The 21,889-nt window shown below is 44.1% G+C and overlaps 1 protein-coding gene across 3 annotated transcripts in view; it reads right to left on the reverse strand.

Moving 5' to 3' along the window:
• Positions 1 to 906: 906 nt before the first annotated feature.
• AGBL3 (ATP/GTP binding protein like 3) overlaps positions 907 to 21,889 on the reverse strand; it is a 53,280-nt gene continuing 32,297 nt past the window's right edge. For all 3 annotated transcript variants that reach the window (XM_034773991.1, XM_034773981.1, XM_034774000.1), the window contains 9 exons: positions 16,689 to 16,757; positions 11,429 to 11,482; positions 10,107 to 10,161; positions 9,484 to 9,555; positions 6,779 to 6,967; positions 5,609 to 5,657; positions 4,212 to 4,414; positions 2,605 to 2,854; positions 907 to 1,544 (listed from right to left, as the gene is read on the reverse strand). In XM_034773991.1, coding sequence (XP_034629882.1) covers positions 1,238 to 1,544; positions 2,605 to 2,854; positions 4,212 to 4,414; positions 5,609 to 5,657; positions 6,779 to 6,967; positions 9,484 to 9,555; positions 10,107 to 10,161; positions 11,429 to 11,482; positions 16,689 to 16,757 — 1,248 coding nt within the window. In that variant the 3' untranslated portion in view covers positions 907 to 1,237. The remainder of the gene's footprint in view (positions 1,545 to 2,604; positions 2,855 to 4,211; positions 4,415 to 5,608; positions 5,658 to 6,778; positions 6,968 to 9,483; positions 9,556 to 10,106; positions 10,162 to 11,428; positions 11,483 to 16,688; positions 16,758 to 21,889) is intronic.

Consider the following 21,889-nt stretch of genomic DNA (forward strand, 5'->3'; position numbering starts at 1 on the left):
TTTACAATCTGCTCTGGAGCTATGCTGAGCCGCGTTGGTCACAGCTCAGGATCTGTCCCACTACTTGAAGGTTTCCTACGGTGCCTATCATTAACTGAGGCAATTAGGAATTACATGGAAATCCAGACCTGGGGTTTCCAGGAAACTTCCTGTTCAGATTACTGACTGTAAGAATGTCTAATAATTTCTATTTTGTGGGGAACACTGTATATCAGTTCAAAGAATAAAACCAAAAACATGCATTGCTTCATTGTACCATATGTTGAGCTCTTCTCATAGGGTCACATATTTGAACAACACACCTTTATTCTAGTTACAACAAACACTAAACACACAGCGAGGTTCTGGGATACAGTGGACACAGGTATCATCTGAGTACTGAGAAAAGCATCTCTGCACTTAGCACTGTTTAGCCAACTCTACTGACGTTCTCAAACCCTGAGCTAGTGTCCTTGGGATTAATCCCAGCCTATCTTGGGGAAGGAACAAATATTAAATAGGCATAAGCACAATGGATTAGATGGACAGCAACAAAGACAGCAGTTCTAGTCACATCTGGGATCCAGCACCATAGCAAGGCATGTGACAAGATGGAATTTTTTAAGGCACTTTACTTACTTTTAGCTTTTTAATTTTAGAATAAACTTCTGCTTTTTGCTTTTGCTGCACAATGGAACAAAATCCTCCTTTACTTCCCCAGACTCTCTAGCATAGGCAGTCCCTGATCTGTATTCCCTATATTCCCCCAAAGGTCTTAATCTGTGACTAGCAACCTTCAGCAGTACAGAACTGGATGGAATTCCCCTAGGAGTCCATTAGCACTGTTTCTTAAAGTGGCTGCTAGGGTCTGAATTGAGTAACACAAATCCTTCCCCTTTTTACTTGTCCATTCTGGTCAGACATCACTTTAATTCTGAAGAAGTCAGATGATTCAGCTGTTTTTTTTAATGTCTGAAATTTACTGATAATTAAAAAATGAAAAAATTCAAAAAGAAACTTAAATGCTGTGCCTTCTTTAGCTGTCACTCAGAGGTTCCGGAAATCTAGACTCTGTCTTTCAGGACAGTGTGAGGCTAAACTTCTTAGCACTGTATACACTTCTGCTGCATTTTCAGAGCACTCCTGCCAAAGGGTTTCCCCAGGACGGGAGTCCTAATCCCTCAGGGTATCTGATGTGAAGCCACTCATTTCCCAGTGTTGATGTCCTGTCTGAATGGAGCCTGGCTGGCTGTATATTTTAGCTTGTAAGGTTTTTCACAACATTTGCATCAATTTCTAAGCCTGACAGGAAATTCACCCAGTTGTGACTGGAAGGTCTTGTAAGTAGAGTCTGTGACCCAGGCTCCAGAGTTTTTCTCTTAGCCACCGCCTTGGTCTCACTATTGCACAATAACCCTTTTGTTGATGTCTTCTTCATGGCACATAGCAAAGATGCTGGATGGAATGTTTCTCTGCTGTCATGTTGGGGCAGTAAAATCATTTTGCTTGATAATGTAGGCCTGGCCACGTTCCCTTTCATATCTGAACAAGTTGCCAGGTCTGCTCTGTATAGAAAAACAAAACATGTCAGTCAGTGCCTTACATGTATCTCAGTCCATCCTATTCAACTTGTATTATAGACAGGTCTACAAAATACCATCTGGTGGCTATGTCCTCCAATTCTGTCTATCAAATCAATCGATCTATCATTCTAAGTATTTTACAAATTCTATATTGTAGTTAATAACTCTTTCTAGCAGCATACAAATATAATCAAAGGAGACTTCTTATACTATTGGCTAAATCCAGTGCGGGCCACACTCAGTTGAACTGCTCAGCACTGGGTTTTGACTTAGTTTTGGGGTACAAACCATTGAGAGGTGGAGATAAAGAAGAGGTAGTGAGAGGGCAGTCCTAGCCAAATTGCATGCTGGGTAACTGAACATGTTGGGAAATTTAAATAGCTAGGGTTCAATTGGGTATGAGATATTTTTCACTTCCTGTGCTAAACTGTTGTATAGTATCATGCCTCATAAATGGTTGCAAATCAACTCACAGGTGTCCATTGTCAATAAAATGATATCTATGTACAGATTTTGTATGATTGTAAAGTGCTATGGGATTCTCCTGGATGACAGATGATAATTATTATAATCTACATGGCTTATGACCCTCCAATTTATCTATCACAGATCAAGAGATATGCATGTCAGTCTCAAAAGGTTGACTGGCTTGGTGAATAATTCTCTCAACATGTATATCAGGGATCAAGAGTCAAGATCAGCTTGAGATGCCAAACAAAAATGAAGGCTATGTTCTTAGCTCAGTTCCTACTGGGTAGGAGTTTGCATTCACAAAAAAACAATGCATACGATAGACCACAAGTCAAGTGGAAGTTTCTACTCAGGAGAGACTCAGAAGTAAGCTCGTGCAGTGAGAACGGAGAAATCCCAGAGCGTGTGAGATCCCTCATATTTCAGTTGTCCAGCTGCGTATGGCTTAGAAATAAAGCAAGAACTTTTGCTTCTGTTAGTCCTGACACCCTCATTGTTCATGCCACAATGTACATTCAACGTATCACTGACTGGATAGGCAAGTTCAGTAACTGGACTCTTCTTCACCTACCGGTGCTGGCCAAAGGATTTTGGCTGTGGTTCACCCTCATGACACTTTTCATTGGATTGCCTGCCCTTTGCACCAGGCACTATAGGGAAAGAAAGTTGCAATGATTCTTGTGTCTGGCATGACTTGATCATCCTAACATTCGCTTCCTGGTTTGTTCTGTTTCGGCAGGACCTTGCACTTTTCAGTGGTGGCCTGTTCTTCACTTTTCTTTCTTCCCTGCTTGAACTGCTCTTTGCATTGTGATCCAGATCTGGGCCAAAAAGGAAAAAAAAGCGACACCACATCAGCCATGTGTGAATTCATTATTAGCTAAGATGACACATGGTTTTAGTGAAATGGAAACCTACTCTGATAGTTTAGTTTAACGTACAAGAAATGGAAAGTCTGGCAGCAAGGGTGCATCCAGTATGAGAAGTGATCTACAACATGCTTTACAGCCTAATATATTATAGTGCAGGGGTTCTCAACTTTCTCTCTGAGGCCCCCCTCGACATGCTATAAAAACTCCAGTGCCCAGGGGAGGGGGAGCGCCTTGGGGCAGGGGCCTTGGGCATAGACGTAGTTTGACTTCTATTGGGTGGGGCGCAGGGGTCAGTGGGGCTGGAGCCACCTCTGCATGGTGGGGTCCAGGGAGGGAGTTTATATATTTAAATTATAACTCAAAGGTGGGGTGCTTAGCTCAAAAAATTTGAAAACAGCTTAGGATGCAGGGAGGGGGTAGCTAGGGGCTGTGTGCAGACAGAGGGTGGCTAGGGTCTGTGTGCAGGCGGGGGGGGGTAGCTCAGGGTACAGGAAGAGGGGTATTAGGGGCTGTGTGTTGGGAGGACTCCCTTGCAGTCCCTGTTCCTGGAGGGGTCTGCCAGCCATGGAGCCGGGTCTCCCCACCCGGGGGGCTCTTACCAGCTGCCTCTGTGGGAGCAAAGGGGGAGCAAAGGGGGAGGTGTGGAGCTGCCCCCGGGACTGCGGTGCTCTTACACTGCACTTTGGGGTGAGGGGAGCAATGCCCTCCATGTCCCCAACCCACCATGAGCTCAGGCTTCTGCCCCACAGGGAGCATCGGGGCTCTGGGATTCAGCCCTGTGCCTCCCGGCTTCAGACCCATGGGGGCACTGGGGATCAGGGCTTCAGCTCTGTGGGGGGTGCCAGGGATCAGGGCTTCAGCCCCGTGCCTCTCCCCGGCTTCAGCCCTGCAGGGGGGTACTGGGGATTGGGGCTTCAACCCCATCCCTCCCGACTTCAGTCCTGGGGGGGATGCCAGGGATCAGGGCTTCAGTCCCATGCTTCACCCGGCTTCAGCCCTGTGTGGGGTGCTGCAGATTGGGCAGAGGTTAACATTCAGTGGAAAAGATATAGATTCTTCTCCTGTGTCCTGGTAAATTTACTCAATGAAACCAGTTCTGACATCCTCTGGCATGTAAGTTATTGCTAAAAACCTAACGGTTGCTGTATTTTTCAGCACAATCATTGCACTTCCATCATCTATCTCATTGCTTTGTAAAATGCTCTGAGATATCCGGAATAGGGAATGCACTAAACAAAAGAAAATCCTGTTGTCTTTTGGCACCTAGAATACTTTAATTAAAAACATATAAAAAAACCTTTCGTACAGGTAACTGTCTTTTCTGTGCAGCTGGTGACCCTTCTGCCTTGGTGCTTCTCTACACTTTGAGATGTCATCTTGAAGAACGGTGAATAGAGGTTTGCTCTCTTAGGTAAGGTTGCATCTTGGGACATGCTTTCTCCTAACCCCAGTGGCAAGCAATTCTTTTCAAGAATGTTCTCTTCGGCACCCTGAGTCAGTCTCTCAGAGCTGAAAGAGATGGCGTTCACACCAGTAATTAATTTATTTCCAGACTAATTTGTGACTATATATATATATGTATAAAAAAGACAATGACACAGAAAAGGACACTGTTACAGCTGGAGGATCTCCTGCTGTTACATTAATGCCAAGTTAAAGTGGGGCATTTTCCCATACAGTTCAACTGTACAAAACAAACTATGGTGGCTCCATCATTTTATCTGATGGATACTAATGCAAATGACATTTGGCCACTGTACCACCCTCCATCCAGGATCTTATACTGATGCCCATCCCAGGAGTACTGGAGAGTCACCAGAGTAGCACAAGAGTAAAAAACAAGAACGATGATATTTCTTTTTTCCCTTCCTGGGAAGATAGGCTTAATTTCTTTTTATTTTTTTTAATACAAAAGTATGAAAAATAAGGTACTATTGTGGGAAAGCTTGAACAAAGAGGTGGGTTTTGCTTTAACTCTCAATGTAGAAAATTTAGTCGTTAACCTTATTTCATAAGAATTTTGGGGCAGGGACTAGCTTTTTGTCCTGTGTTTGTATAGCGCCTTTGTATAATTTTCTGCCATCCTGCAATTTGACTGGCTACCAGTAGCACTGATTCTACTTTTGAATAACATACCACCAGGCACTGCCAACCCAGGAATAGCTTACAGTGCATAGTGAACAAGCAAAGGGAACTAACAGCCTATCAATATGTAGGTATTTATGTACATAATGAACACTGAGCGTCAGTGTTACTGGTATAAAAGTCCTGCACATCCAGAAGAGGATACAGCCTTCAGAATTCACTGCCAAGACAGCCCAAACCTGGAAGTGCAGATATCCATGTCTTACTTTAAGTATGTGAGTAGTCCCATTGACTAAAGTGGGGCAAATCACATGCTTAAAGTTAAGCACATGTATAAGGATTTGCAGAACTGGGGCCTAAAATGGCAAGACAAAATGACAGAAGAACAGAAAATCAGATAAATAAAAAAGATCAGTGGGGGGAAAAAAGCCACGACCACCACCAGCTCTGAAAATCATCTTCCAAAAGGGGATCATCGTTCCCCTGGTAAATGATTTTAATCTGTGTTTCAGTCTATTTCCCTCTCCACATCATAAAGAGGGACTTTGAAAAATCAAGCTGGGATCACTCTTTACCCTCCAAGAGAAATTCTGGAAGTCAAATATAATGTTCTCTTACCTGAAGCATTTTCCCACTTGCTTGATGGAGGTTGTAACAGGCAGCTTTACTATAAAAAGTGGGAAAGAAATCATCACTGTAATGAATGTGCATGTCAGATTTAGAGGAAATAGTTCATCACACAATACAATACCCTGATTTTTGTCTTTACAGTTTACTCCCACTTTTGATTGCTAACTTAAGTCATTGGGAGTTGTGGGTGCTTAGGACCTCTGAAAATCAAGCCACCTATTTAGGTGCTTAAGTACAGATTTAGTAGCCTAATTTTAGGCATGCAGCTTTGAACATTTTGGCCTTGGATCATATATCCATTATTCTGCTAGTACCTCAGCTGGATTTACCATGATATTTGAAATAGCACAACTGATCAAATATCCTTCAGATTAAACAAAATTTAGACTATTCAAGGTTTGGTAGATGAGCAACATACTTTATAACTTCAATTAAATACGAGTAAATGCTGAGTTTATTTATTTAATTTATAATCATTTCTAATGTGCTCAATACCTTAGCATCTGAGCACCTCTAACATTAATGAATTAGTTTCAGCACCCCTATGAAGCAGGGAAGTATTATTATTGTTATTTTCCAGATGGGGAAACTGAGGCATAGGGCAGTTAAGTGATTTTCCCAAGATCATACAGGACAACTGTGGCAGAGCTTGGAATTGAACCTCAATTACCTGACTCCCAGGTCTGTCTTTAACCACAAGACCCTAACCCTAACCCTATCCATTTGTTAGTATAGTTCTATCAAAATCCAGAGAAAAGTCCCCTTTACTGCACCTAGTTTCAATATGTGGGACTCAGGGTCTTTGGGTTCAATACCTGACCCTGTCACAGACTTCCTGTGCGACTTGGGGCAAGTCATTTCATCTGTTTGAGCCTCCATTCTCCATCTGTAAAATTGGGACAATAATATTTCCTTTCACCCTCACTGTGAATGTCTTGCCTACTTACATTGTAAACTCTTAAAGGCAAGGACAGTGTCTCCTCCCATGTACATATAGAGCACCTAACCCACCCCTAAGCACTACTGTAAATACAAATAATAATTAGATCCCAACAGTCTTGCTCTGGGGATTGTCAGCTGCGTGATTATCTCTAATGTTAATATGGCATTCAATTTTCTAGATATGGTTTACCCCTCCCAGTTTCCACTACTCCTCACCTCTTCGCTGGGCCTTTTTTTCTTTCATTTTCGGCCTATTCATCACCTTGGGAAGCTGACACCCAGAGATTGCCCCTTTCCCTGATGTTGAACCTATATAGCACATTTGTTTGAGGATGGCAGGAGGGAGAAAAAGTCTCTGGGATATGAAATGTTTTAGAGGTTGGGACACATTGGTCCAGTCCAAGTCTAAGAAAACAATAATCAAGGTCAAAGATAAATGCATTTAGTCATGCATTTCCATTAGTCATTGCTTTAATCATTCTTCCTTTAGCTAGTGCCATTTCCAGGAAAACTTGGCAGAATATAATCTACAAATCTCTATAAAGTTGTTTATTTTTGGATATGGAATACAATAGCTGAGGACTGTGAAAGCGAAAGTGTATAACCCCTCTATAGGCTGCAGGCCAAATCTCAGAAACCTTATTCCACTAATGAATGTTCAAGTTCCTTGTTAACCTCTTCTTCTGCAGACAGGCCTTGAACAAGCAAAGCATTTAAGCCTGTGCCTAACTTGAAGTACATGAATAGTCCCACTGAAGTCAATTATTCCTGGAACTCTTGGTGCCCACAATTAGAGGCTGAGGGCCTCTACAAGGCCAGATTTTTTAAATATGTCCCTCCAGAATACCTGGGCTGGAATATGTATTTGTACTATATCTGTGTAGATGTGAATATACATACACACCACTCTGAAGCTACTTTTACTCTAAATAAATAGTGGGTTTTCTTTTAATAGTGAAATACAATATATTTCAGCAATAAAAAACTCTTCAATTGCTATTATTTAATAAAAAAGTTGGCAAGCTGGAGACCAGCAACAAAACTTTTTGTGGAATTTTGGAAAGTCTTAGCTGTCATCTTTGATCCACTAACCCAAAGATAGGGTTACCATTTGTCCGGATTCCCCCGGACATGTCTGGCTTTTTGAGCTAAAAATAGCATCCGGGGGGAATTTGTAAATGTCCGGACTCTCACCGCCACCCCCCCACCCCCCGCATGCAGAGCGCGCGCGGCTAACAGGGCAGCCGGCCGGATGGTGCCACTTACATGGGGCTCTGACAGCCAGAGAGAGCCCCTCCTCCTCTCCCCTGCAGCAGAGATCACTCCCTCCCTCCCTCTCTGCATTCGCAGATCGCCTCCGGCAGTCTGGAGCTCCTCCCCTGCTCCCCAGCGTGCAGGGACGAACGGCTCTGGCCGTTCCTGAGCAAGCTCACAGAGACATTAGGCGAAGGCCAACAACAAGGGAGCCAGGGGGTCAGAGAAGGGGCAGGGAGGTTTTGGAGGGGGCAGTCAAGAGATGGGGGGGGGTCGGGAGTTCGGGGGGGGCTTTCTGGGGGTGGGGGTGTGGATAAGGTTTTGGGCAGTCAGGGTACAGGTAAGGGGTAGGGTGCTGAGGGGCAGTTCGGGGGGGTCTTAGGAGGGGGCAGTTAGGTGACAAGGAATAGGGAGGCTTAGGTAGGGGGTGGGGTTCTGGAGGGCAGTTAGGAGCAGGGGTCCCAGGAGGGGGCAGTCAGGGGACAAGGAGTGGGGTGGTGGTGTTTGGGAGTTCTGGGGGGGGCTGTCAGGTGGCAGGGGTGGGGAGAGGGATCGGAGCAGTCAGGGGACAGGGAGCAGAGGGGTTTAGCTGGGTCGGGAGTTCTGGGGAGGGGGCTGTCAGGGTGGAGAGTGGTTGGATGGGGTGTGGGAGTCCCAGGGGTCTGTCTGGAGGTGGGGGTGTGGATAAGGGTTGGGGCAGTCAGGGTACAGGTAGGAGGTAGAGTCCTAGGGGGCCAGTTAGGATGGGGGGAGGATCTCAGGAGGGGGCAGACAGGGGACAAGAGGCAGGGAGGCTTAGGTAGGGGGTGGAGTCCTGGGGGGCAGTTAGGGGCAGGGGTCCCAGGAGGGGGCAGTCAGGGGACAAGGAGCGGGGAGAGGGTTGGGGATTCTGAGGGGGGAAATGGGAGGGGCAGGGGCGGGGCTAGGGCAGGGCAGGGGCGGGGCTAGGGCGCGGCTCCTCCCATCCTCTTTTTTGCTTGCTGAAATATGGTAACCCTACCAAAGAGGGAGAAGGAGGCAAAATGTAAGGAAAAGTTTAAATTATTTTTCTACTTCCCATCAAATTCTACAAGAGAAAAAGTAGATAGCTCCCTTGCTAATGGAAGGTACAGCAGCTCTGAATTCATGTCAGGAAAAACCGAGAGGGATCCAGAGACCTATTTTTAAGCAGCATGAATGGAAAGCATGAAATCATCATTAAAACAAATTGTTACAGTATGACATTATTATTATCCCTCAGTATTATATCATGGGTTTGTTTTTTTAAACAAATAGTCTTCACAACATACAAGATCTTTACTTATAAAAAAGGGAAAGCTACTGTCTAAAATGTATCCCTATGAGTTACCAATAAATCCTGACCATGAACCAACTCCATAGGGTCTGTCAGGAGTTTTGTTAAACCCTCCACAGAATTCCTGCATTTTAGGTGCTCAAATGCACGCATTCTCCTTACTTATTTATTATTATTATTATTATTAATAATGTAATTGTTATTATTACAGAAGGCCAAACTTGATATGCTCCCTATGAGTGATGAGGCCACTTATGTCAGAAAGGCAACTTCCAGTATCCTCAGTACAACTATAGGCAGAAAAAATATGTTATCACATATTTATACTTAATTGATACACAATATAGATACACACACGCACACTGTTACTCACCCAATCCCTGTTCAGGAAAATAAGGACTGATATACTGTTCTGTGTAATTTGCTTGCATAGCTGGTACAGCTTCTGGAAAAGATTTTAAAGATGGCATTTAAGGGAAAGCAAGCTTCAGGTTTTCCATCTGCATAACATTTCACCATGGTTGCTTAACCAGGTCAGAAATGGGCCAGAGGTCAGAGGTGAGCAAAGTTGTATTTTGAGCTTTGAAACATTTTGCAAATGAAATGTTATGACATTTTGTAAAGGCAAAAATATTGATTGTGTGTCTGTGGAGAATCTTTCTGGAATAAATAATTATTAAAGGCATAAATAAATAAATAAATAAATAATGTCCAAGTAAAAACAAAAATTAACAGTAGGGTGGGGCGAGGTGGGAGCAGGGAAGCCTCATACTTGTAATTGTATTCTTCTACTTTTCCTCATAGCCTAACTTATAGATTCCCAACTCCACGATAAGCTAGTGGGGCGTGTGATGTCTTTGTGCCCAGTGGTAGGCCCATGAAGCAGCAGTCTAACGCTATGTCCTACAAATCCCATCAATTATCAGTGCTAAAAGACAATATATGGATTACAGGGGCTTCGTACCCCTCTTCCCTTCCCCCAAAAGTGAGGCTTACCTTTCACCATGGGATCAATTTCCTGAAGTATTTTATGTAATGCCATGCTGCTAGTCTGTAAGAGAGGACAGAGACATAGATGTATGTTATTATTAGTCTACTCTAAATGAAACTGTGTGAGAGACAGAAAGAGAAAATGGCATTGTGCTGCTGCTCAATGGTTTGTTGAGAGAGTGCAAATTGGTTCAATGATTTCCCCAGAAGGTGAAAACCTGCGTAGAAGTTGGGTGGTTTGTTCAAGTGGGAGAGGGGTAATTGGTTGAGGCTGAGTGGTTTCAGGAAGGCTGAACTGTCTGGTTGGATTGCTGTTGGGATGGGCAGAATAGACTGACCATGGGAGTGAAGCAGGATGTAGAGGTACTGGGGACATGCAGACTGATGGAAAACACTGGATCACATGATAGACCTTGTTCCTGGAATTCTTAATTTGGGGATGGTAGTGCAAACTGAGAAAAAAAATCAAGCAGGAAGACTCATGCAATATTAATTTTATTTGCAAAGAGATTCAGTTTTATGTTTCTTAATCATTTTTAGTGGCAAAGCTAATACATGAAATAATTTTACAAATATGATTTTGGGGATGACTGGGTCTCTTTACCAGGTTCATGAACTAATAAAGCAAATGAATCAATGGTAGTAGAGACATGGATTTATCATCTTTTATTTATGTTCTGCTCAACTATATCTCTGGCACTGCACAACAGTGAGAAACACCACAGCAAGTTTCTTTAAGATGAAACTCACTATCCCGATCGAGAGTCTTTTAAAAAGATTTTGGGCCAAACACTCAGCTGGTGTAAAATACCATTGCTCTACTGAAGTCAATGGAGTTATGCTGGTTTATGCTAGTGGAGACTCTGGCCCTTTGTGCACATCACTTCATTTGTAGAACTAGTGTAGCATTTAATAAGTGGCAGTGCTTACTACAGCAGGCTGCATATCACTGTACTTTTTGAATACAATATTTAGTGTTCCTGGGCCATCTGAGGGACCCTGACAAGGCTTCCTTTAGGTGGTGGCGTGAGTGGCAGTGAGGTTTGCTTTTTTTTTTTTGTACTTTCTTGATTCCTCAGGATTTAGCAGCCTGCCTGACAAGTGCTGTCTGCTGTGTCAACCAGAATCTTTCCTACTGGCCTCTTCAAGCTGGGTTGTGTAATACCATGTATGAGGGGTACTCAGGGTAAAAAAACAAACAAACAAACAAACAAAAGCTAACCACCATATTAGGGATGGATGCAGATTGATCCTTCTGGGCAGCATGATTTATAATAGGAACTATAACCGCCTAGATCACAAGATTCTTTCTGCTCAAATACAAGTACCTGGACTTTGGTGACATCATTGCTTCTGGAATTAAAGGGGAGATAGACTGAAACCTTTGAAAAGAGAAATGTATGAATCATATGACAGAATGACACCATCGGCACCACAAAGAAGGAAACCAATAACCTACTTCATGCTACTATTGTTCGGAGAGCTCTCTGTAGACTAAAGCAATAAAATAATTCCAAACATCTTTTACAATTTTACTTATCCTACACAATGAGAGTCAATAAAGGGAAAATATCAAACAGGCTTTTATTTATCTGCACAAGAAAAAGCATCATGTTTGAAAATAGTTTCTAAACACAATCTAAAACACGGTTTCTCTAAACCAATTCTGAACAGTTTGGACGAGATTTTTTTTTTTTTTTTAAATAGGAACCTAAAGTTAGGCATCTAAATAACTGGCCTGAATTTTAACACTCAAAGGTGCACATTGACCTGTATGGATGCTGCTGGCACTCAACACTTTTGAAAAACTGGCCACTTTATGTAGGTGTTTACACAGGGATTTAAGAGCACAACTTAAAGTTCTTATTTTTTGAAAATCTTGGCTTTAGAGCTAGATTTTCAGTGATCAGGACCCACAATAAGAGTCTCATTTTCAAAAGAACTCAGCTCCTACGAAATAAAGAATTCAGCACCCAACATACTGAATTCTTTTGAAAATCTGACCTCATTTGTGGAACCAGATTTTTCTATGGGGCTAGAGTTGAGGGGCTCCTAGTTGTATCAAGAGGAGGCCAAAGTGGGATGGGGAGAAAAACACAAATATGAGATACCATTTTGAACTTCAATATCAGACATAGGCCCTGAACTTGTAAGAGATTCTATGCTGATGATCCCCTGTGCCGACGCAGATCCCCACTGACCACCAACAGAACAGTATAAGTAAAATGGCAGACATTGAGAGCACTCTGATGTTGTTGCACAACAAAGCTTATTCTAATAACAAAAGATCCAAGACTCTCTTTCCTGCTTTAGAACTTCATTCCCATGTTCCCTGCACACACTGTGCAACTCCATCAGTTTTACTTTCTGAGTAAGATGTATCTGGGAAAAAACAGGAAGATACACCATGCATCCTTTAAATCAACAGACAGGATGGAAGCTGCACTATGGCTAGAAATGGGAAGTCTGAGACAACAGTTGATCAATACCAAAAGTGTATTAAGTTCTAGATATACAGTGCATTATTAATTACTATTTTTTGTATTCTGAAAGAGCCCACAGTATACTAGGTGCTGCTCCCCCCCACAGAAAGACACAATACTTCCCCTGAAGCTTTAGGGCTTCCAATCTAATGCTTCAGTCTTGCAAACACTAATGCACGTGTAACTTTACAATGGGACTTGTGAGACAGGATAAGTTAAAACAGAATCATCAGTTATACATTTCTAATTACTAAATAAATAATAATAAAAACACTCGCCCGTCCTGAGGCCACTATATTTACAACGAAGACCTGAGTTCTTCCGTGAATCCCCTTTAAACTTGGCTAGATTAACAGCACACTCATATGATTGCTACATAGCTGTTCTTGGCCAACAACATTTGGGTTATGCAACAATTTATGGGAACTTTTGACCTCCCTACCAACTGTGTGTCTGACTGTGGTGTGTTTGTGTGTTCTAGACATGAGTGATAGTGTTGTTTCTTTCCTGTTAGCAGGCAGTGTACCTGAAAGAGCAGGATTCTTGTAAATTTCAATTTACTGCCTGCACATAAGAAGGTTTATTTCAGGGGTCAGCAACCTTTCAGAAGTGGTGTGCCAAGTCTTCATTTATTCACTCTAATTTAATATTTCGCATGCCAGTAATACAGTTGAACGTTGTTAGAAGGTCTCTCTCTATAAGTCTATATTAAATAACTAAACTATTACAAGATTGCAATCTTATATAACTAAACTAAAGTAAATAAGGTTTTTAAAATGTTTAAGAAGCTTCATTTAAAATTAAATTAAAATGCAGATCTTATCAGTTTAGTGTGATTCTTGCCCTTGCTTTTCCTTGCTGAGTTTTCCAGTGTCTGGCACGTATTTGGATACCTTAAGCTGCACGCAGGCTTCTGAGTGATAAGTTGTTAACGGGCTCTGAGAGAGACAGAGGACATATTTCATGTGTGAAAATACCTGTTCACACAAGTATGTGGATCCACATGCTGAAAGAACTGCAAACCCAATTTTCTTCAAACAATTAAATTTCACTGGCAGAGACATCCAGCAGGTCAGAATAGAGGCCCCATGATCTCTCCCAGTAGTTTCAAGTGCAGTCCGCAGATCTCCAATCTTTGATGCCCACAATTCCGAGCTTTTTAACTGAATGAGCTGCATTTTGAAATCTTCAACACCCATCCACTGAAAAACAGACAAATCCAAGTCGCTTTCATTGAAGTTTTCAGGTTTAATTAGAAAGAAAGCATTCGGCCAAATCGCTGGAAATCTTGAAATCTGTCAAAAAATTCTGATTCCAGTTCTTGCATGTACATTCCAATCTCATCAACACTGACAGTGCAATGTGTCGATAGCTCTTTTATGTGTTGGAAGTAGCGGAAAGTCGAAATTTGAATATCCTGAGAAAAAATTGCTAGTTTTACAACAAATGTCTTCCAGGCTTCATAAAGATCCAGACCCGTTTGCCCTGCACCCTGGAGACAGAGGTTGAGTTCATTTAGGTGAGCGGTGATGTCAGTTAGAAACATGAGCTTACACAGCCATTTGTCATCATCCAGTTTGGGGTAGTTTTGTCCCTTTTCTGACAAAAAGGCCTTGATTGCATCAAAACAGTTTACAAAGTGCACCAAAACCTTGCCATGACTTAGCCACCGAATGTTGCAGTGAAGTGGAATGTCGTTATAAGCACTGTCCATCTCTTCTAGCAGTGCTTGAAACTGTCTGTGAGTCAAAGCAGATCGAGCAACAAGGAAATTCACAATTCGCACCGCTGTATTCATCACATTATTAAGCTCTAAATTAGAAATCATAGCACACAGGTTTTCTTGATGGATGATACAGTGAAATTTGACTGTTGGGCAACCAATTTGATCTTCAAGTAACTTTACAAATCCCTTCTGTTTTCTGACCAGGGTAGGAGCACCATCTGTTGTCACACAAAATATTTTTCTGATGTCAATTCCTCATTCTTCAAAATGGCTTACAAAACTTTCTGCTATATCTTCCCCCTTTGTTGTGCCATGCAGGGGTTTTAGGCAACAAAGTTCCTCTTGGATTTCATTGGAAGCACAATATCTTACAACAATTGCCAAACGTGGAATGTCGTTTATATCCACGCTCTCATCAACTGCAATGCTAAACACTGCTGTGTCTCTTAATGCAGTCATCTGCTTTTCATTAATGTTTTGTGCCATTTCGCTTGTGTGTCTCTCAACTGTTCTGGCAGAGACAGGCAGTTCTTTTATTCTAAATAAGTTCGTATCTTTATTTGGCAAATCATTGAACAAAACCTCCAAACTGCTGAAAAAACTTCTTTTATATATTTCCCATCTGTAAACAGTTTTCTGTTTTTTGCAATGCACTGTGCAATGCACTGTGTAACTTCCTTCTGTAGCTTGATTTTTACTTACACTTAAACATTTAAAAACACTGCTTTGCTTCTCATATCCTGCTACTGCCTTTTTGAACGATTCAGTCTTGTCTGCTTCATCAAGAAAGGTTTTCTTGTGCTTCGTTTCAAAATGTCGTCGAACACTTGATTTGTGACAAACAACACTTTCACAACAGAAAGCATAAACAGCACAGTCCTTCTTTTGAATAAATCCAAATGTGTCTGTCCAAGAAGGCTGAAATGAATGGACATCTAACTTTGCTTTCTTGGGAGCTGACATTTTGTCAAATGTACCCCTCAACTCACAGTGGGGAAAAAAATTGTGCTGTTCCACGTGGCGATATAAGCAGCAAATCAGGACTTAAAAATATCCCAGTGGCTCAGAAACAATTTTTAAGGTGGGGGTACTGAGCTGCGCCCCCTCTTGCCCCCGTCTGCACCCCTCATTGCCTCAGGCTGGGGCCAGTGGGCCACAGCTGGGGGCGGTTGCAGAGCGCCGGGCCGAGGACAGGACAGAGCCCCGGGCCGGCGGCCAGGACCCCCGGCTGGCAGCAGAGCCCCCTGGACCAGTGGCCGGGACTGGCAGCGGGTTAAGCGGGTCCGGCAGACAGAACCCCGGCTGGCAGGGGGCCGGAAGCTGGTACCCCAGGCCAGCAGCAGGCTGAGCGGGGCTGACAACCGGGACCCAGGCTTGCAGGGGGCCAGTGCCCCAGGCCAGTAGTAGAGCCCCCTGGACTGATGGCTGGGACCCAGGGCCGGCGGCCGGCACCCCAGCTGGTCGGGGGCTGGCAGACAGAACCCCAGGCCGGCAGCAGAGCCCCGAGGCCGGTGGCCGGGACCCGGGCAGTGTGAGTGCCACTGAAAATCATCTTGCGTGATGCCTATGGCACGCTTGCCATAGGTTGCCGATCCCTGGTTTATTTTATGATCACTCAGCAGTGGTCTTGTCACTGATATGCCAGAAGTCCGATTCTATTTCATTTCAACTTAAACACAAGAGATGCTAGCTTGGTCAGTTAATAAACGCTAAGTACCATGTTACTTCCTTTGAAAGGCAGGAAGGTATGTGAATTGGCATCACATATTATGAATAGTGCAAATATTTTGATATTCAGAATTCTGGGCTGAAATGATTTCCAATATTATTTAGAACCATCCATGCCTTTTTCTCTAGAACCCGAATAACCCTCTTCTTTCCCTCCTCTTTACAGGCCCCAAAATGTTTGATAGGATTGATGGAGAAATGTGAGAAGAGTGTAACATTTTAAAGGACTGACAGAAATCCCCATAGGAAGGAAATCACGGAGAGAAAGTTTTTACAGAAGTAGAGGGAGAGTAGTAGGTGGCTTCTGAGGTCAGAGGGGATCTGGTCAAATCCCCTACCCCTATGCATGTCCCTACAGAAAGGGCGAAGCTATCAAATAACATGCTAGTGGAGACTGAATTTTAGCATCTTTGGCCTCTCTCAGATTCTTGGATATTGATATCTTCCTTTCACTGGAAACCTGTGACCTAAGATAAATACATTTTACAGTAAAAAGAAGTGATCTTTTTCAGATTAATTATTGTTGTTTTATCACAACAGTGTGTCCTTCTGAATTATGCTGCTCATATGTTATTCTCTGGTCAGATAAAGAACAACTTCCTAAGCTGAAAGAAGGTACCTCCATAGTTTAGAGTATTGAAAAGCCCTCACATTTTTGCTTCCAGTTCCTCTGTTCTTAGTGATGCTGTGAAAATTCTCTTCCAACGTTTTGGCTTTTCTCTAAATGGAAAACAATAAATAATCATCTTAACACATAAGGGAAAATACTGCAGCTCAGGAAAAGGGTGCTACAGAATACTAGGGTTCCAATGTTAAAAGCAGGAGATGTGGGCAAACACCTGAAGATCAGTGCTTTCCTCTTACCGTTCTAGTCACAAAACAGTTATGAATCCAGGACACAAACATACCTCGAACTGGTAGCAGGCCCCACTCTTCCTCATCTCTGCATACCTATCTTGTAACTGTTGGGATCGAGGGTCGGGGGTGGTCTTGGCAGCACTGTTGCCACTCTTTTGTAATTCCATAACATTAATATAGGGGTTCCGGTAGAGGGAGCTATGTATATGTAGCACAGAGCACAACCCAGATTGTGAGGCATCTGCTTATCAATCCATTTAAACCAGTGTTCCCCAAACTTTTTACCTCACATCCCCCCTTACACCTGTCTGCACCTCCACCCCCCTGGAGCCAAACAGCTCTGGGAGGAGAGGACACAGACAGGAGTAAGGAGGCCGAGACTGGGGTGATAGCTGGGGATGGGGACAGGAGCAGAGCAAAGGCCGGGGGCTGAGGCCAGCCAACAGGTCCCAGGGCCGGCAGCCACAGCTGGCAGCCGGAGCCCCGGGCATGGGGCTGGCAGCTGGGTCGCGAGCCAGGAGTGGAGCTGGGTGGTGCTCCCTCCTTGCCCCCTGTGGGGGCTGGCCCAGGCCCCAGCTGTACTCCCCCCCAAATGTTCCTCCACGCCCCTTTAGGGGAGAGTGCCCAATAGATTGGGGACCTCTCTGATCTAAACCATTAATAAAACCCCCAACACTACAGTATACATACACCCCAAAAAGGCATATCATAGAGAAGGCTGTTAACTTATTACTATTTTTTCTTTAAAATTTGTGAGCTATTTTAGTTTTCTTGACTTGGTCAGGCAAAGTGTGGGTGAGGACTGCATGCAAACTTCCCCCCAGGGCAGTTGGACAATGTACTTAAATAGTGACCCAGGATATCCCTGGCAATTCAAGTCCTAACCCTCTTCTGACAGCTTTAACAAATGATACAAAATTCTGTGGCCATTCTTCAAGGCCACAAGAGAGGATGTTGATAAGATCACTGATCTTGTCTTTTAAATTAGTAATTGAACCCAGATCCTCAGAGGAGGAAGAGTATTACACAACATACTGCATCAGCAAGTGCTCAAATGGTAGTAATTTTTTCCCAGAAATGGTGATTTACTATGCTTTACAGATCTGGCAAAAGTTATTAATCTTCCCCAAGTAACAGCTTACACAACAGTTTACAGTTTCTTGCTACTATCATACTTATGGTAGAAATGATAATCCACACAATGTACAATGTGCACAACACATTTTTAGTCTCTTTCCACATCTCAGCAAAGATTTAATAGCAAATGGCATGGTGAAAGGTCATATGAATAGGATTTCATTATTTTGACCTATATACTACGCTATATGTGTTAGCAGAATGTGAGGTGAGGTCGGAAGTAATTGGAACTGAAATTCACCAAATAAAGGCCTGATTCTGTGAAGTGCTGAGCATCCTCAACACCCATTGACATCACCTTTCACAGGTGATACTCTGTATCTTGCAGTATCTGTATTGCAACATTCTTACTTTTTTATTGGTTGCTTGCTTACTGGCTAATTTGCAAAATAGTAATTCACAATGCAGTCATTAGTGCAAAATGTTAAGGTTCTAGTGATCCTCCTAATTCTGTTGGATGGATAAATGCTACTACAATTCACTGTCTAGCACGTATATAACCCCTGAAATAATCATGCCCTACCACTTGCTCTTGTGTATGTTTTGTATGGTTCTTTTCCAGTGTTTCTAGATAGGAATTCCTCTCTTTCTTTGTTTTCATGCACTTCTTCTTGGATTTTACCTAACAACAAACCAGAATTTATATGGATGAGAAACAGCAGCACCTTACATTTCTATGAAGTTCCACGTCTTGGGTAACTGGGGTCCGGATAAAAACAGAGTCATGTCCCCCCAATGTCTATTATTTTCATTGAAAATTTCCTCTATTGCCTGAAATCACAGTTATCCAAAATGATTTAGTGTCCCCCATGACATTTGGATAACCAAAGTCATACTGTAGTGCTTTGCATCCTGAGCTCTCGGGTAAACCACAAATGTGTGTGTCCTGGAATGAACTTTTGTGGGCATCTATATTAGGGGTGGGCAAACTTTTTGGCCCGTGGGCCACATCTGGGTGGGGAAATTGCATTCAAGGCCATGAATGTAGGGCTGGGGCAGAGGGTTGGGGTGCGGAAGGGAATGCGGGGTGTGGGAGGGGGTGTGGTGTGCAGGAAGGGGCTCAGGGCAAGGGGTTGGGGCACAGGAGGGGTGCAGGGTGTCTGAGGGGGCTGAGGGCAGGGGGTTGGTGTCCATGAGGGGGTGCAGAGTGCAGAAGGGGGCTCAGGGCAGGGGGTTGGGGTGCAGGGAGGGGTGCAGAGTGTGGGAGGGGGTTCACAGCAGGGGGTTGGGGTGCAGGAGGGGTGCGGGGTACTGCAGGGGGCTCAGGGCAGGGGGTTGGGGTGCAGGAGCGGTGTGGCAGGGGGCTCAAGGCAGGGGGTTAGGGGGCTCAGGGCAGGGTGCAGGAGGGTTGCAGGAGTGGTTCGGGGTGTGGGCTCCAGCCCGGCGCTGCTTACCTGGAGTGGCTCCGGAGCGGCTGCGGTGGGCAGCAAGGCTAAGGCGGGCTCCCTGCCTGCCCTGGCCCCATACCGCTCCCGGAAGCGGCCGGCACCACGTCCCTGTGGTCCCTGGGGGAGGAGGGGCAAAAGGCTCCATGCGCTGCCCTCACCTGTGGGTACCTTCCCCAAAGCTCCCATTGGCCACAGTTCCCCGTTACTGGCCAATGGGAGCTGCGGAAGGTGGGTGCCTGCAGGCGAGGCCAGCGGGTGGAGCCCTCTGCCCCCCCCCGCCCCTCCCAGGGGCTGCAGGGACGTGATGCCAGCAGCTTCCGTGAGCAGTGTGGGGCCATGACAGGCAGGGATCCTGCCTTACCCTTACGGCACCATGGGGGTGGCAATCCCGTGGGCTAGATCCAAAGCCCTGATGGGCCAGATCTGGCCCATGGCCCGTAGTTTGCCCTTGGTCTATATTAACACTTGTAAAGGTGTTATCTAAGTGCCAAATCACTTGAATCAGTTAACTCAGGTTACAACAGGACCACAAGAATACTCAGTGGCTTTTATAGTCAGCACAGGAGTAATGCTGATGGAATCAAAGTCAGCCCTCCTTGACTAGAACCATGGTCTTTTCTGGGTGGAATCAAGGAGAGGAATATATAAAGATACATCATTGTACTTTGCTATCATGGGATCATATAACTGAGTTTGAGCTTTACTGGTTTTTTTCTTTTTTAATTCAGGGGAGGGATTTTTGGTAAAAAAGCTCAGGTTTTGGGGAAGATTTTTCACACTGCTATCAGCTGGCTACTCCCCACAGCCCACCGGTCTTGGGTCACTCATTAGGATAAACATGCACAATGCTAACCTGATGGTTGGAGGTGGGGCAGAGGGAATGCAGAGTTTGAAAGTGTCAGGAAAAATCCAGTTTATTTTTGTATAAATCAGTATTTGCTGGTAAGTCTAGAATCTGTTTTAAATTTTTAGTCAGCTGGTTTTAACAAATAAATATTAATTCTTCACACCCATAACTGGAAATTTTTGACCTAAATATTTGGACATCTGGATTTATAATTCATAAGTGGATAACTCTTAGACTGAGGTTAAAGATGGCAATTCTTTGAGGAGGCCTGCAGGGCACAGAAATGCCAAATAAACTCCCACATAGAAAGATGTGGTGGATCAATCTCTGATAAGAAATAAATCTGATTGAATCAGAGTTAAAATAGTCATGGTAATTACACAGCACTAATGGTGTAATTTATAGTACGCAGCATACATTGCTTGGTTTCTTTTGCATGGAGCAAATAGGGGTGGAAAAGCTTTAGTTTTAACCAAACATCATCAAAACGACCCAAAAGTTAGAGTCATCCAAATGAAATCATAGAATCAATCAGCCCAGTCATCCAGATGTGCATTTGTTTTTAAAGGATTTTTGGGGCAGGCCACTTTTGGTATATAGGTTTCAGTTTTTTAGCTTTCCTTTTACTATTTGTATTATGTTAAAACAAACAGCTATAATAAATGGAAACTGTCAGGGACCCACATGAAAGACCCCCTAAGCTTATTTCTAGCAGCTTAGGTTAAAAACTTCCCTAAGGCGCAAATCCTTTCCTTGTCCTTGGATGGGTACTGCTGGCACCACCAAGTGAGTTAGACAAAGATTCAGGAAAAGGACCACTGGAGTTCCTGTTTCCCTAAAATATCCCCCCAAGTCCCTTCACCCCCCTTCCTGGGAAGGCTTGAGAGTAATATACCAACCAAATAGGTAACCAAGGTGAGCAGAGACCAGACCCTTGGGTTTTTAGGACACTAAAAACCAATCAGATTCTTAAAAAAACAGAACTTAATTATAAAGAAAAAAGTAAAAGAAGCACCTCTGTAAAATCAGGATGGAAAGTAATTTTACAGGGTAATAAGATTCAAAACACAGAGGATTCTCCTCTAGGCAAAACTTTAAAGTTACAAAAAAACAGGAATAAACCTCCCTCTTAGCATAGGGACACTTCACAAGCTAAAACAAAAAGATAATCTAACGTATTTTCTTCCTATTACTTACAATTTGTAATCTTAGATGCCCTGATTCCTTGTTGACCCGGAAAGAACACACAGAGAGAGACAAAACAAAAACCTTTCCCCACAGATTTGAAAGTATCTTCTCCCCTTATTGGTCCTTTTGGTAGGGTTACCATATTTTGTGCCTCCAAATGGAGGACACTCCCAGGGGCCCCGCCCCCGCCCCCAGCCCCGCCCCAACTCCGCCCCCTCCCCTGCTTCCCGCGAACATTTGAGTCGCGGGAAGCCTGTAGCAGGTAAGGGGGGGTGTGGGGGGAGGAGGCGCGGCCCAGGCTGGCCCCCCGGTGGCTCCAGCCTGGGTCGGCTCGGGCCCTGGGGTGCCGGCCCCGGCCCCGGCCCCGGCCCCCGGCCGACCACCACCGGCCCGCCCAGCACTGCCGGCCCCCGGCGGCCCGGCGCAGCCCCCGG

This window comes from Trachemys scripta, chromosome 1 (genome assembly GCF_013100865.1).
Source record: "Trachemys scripta elegans isolate TJP31775 chromosome 1, CAS_Tse_1.0, whole genome shotgun sequence".
Taxonomy (NCBI): domain Eukaryota; kingdom Metazoa; phylum Chordata; order Testudines; family Emydidae; genus Trachemys; species Trachemys scripta.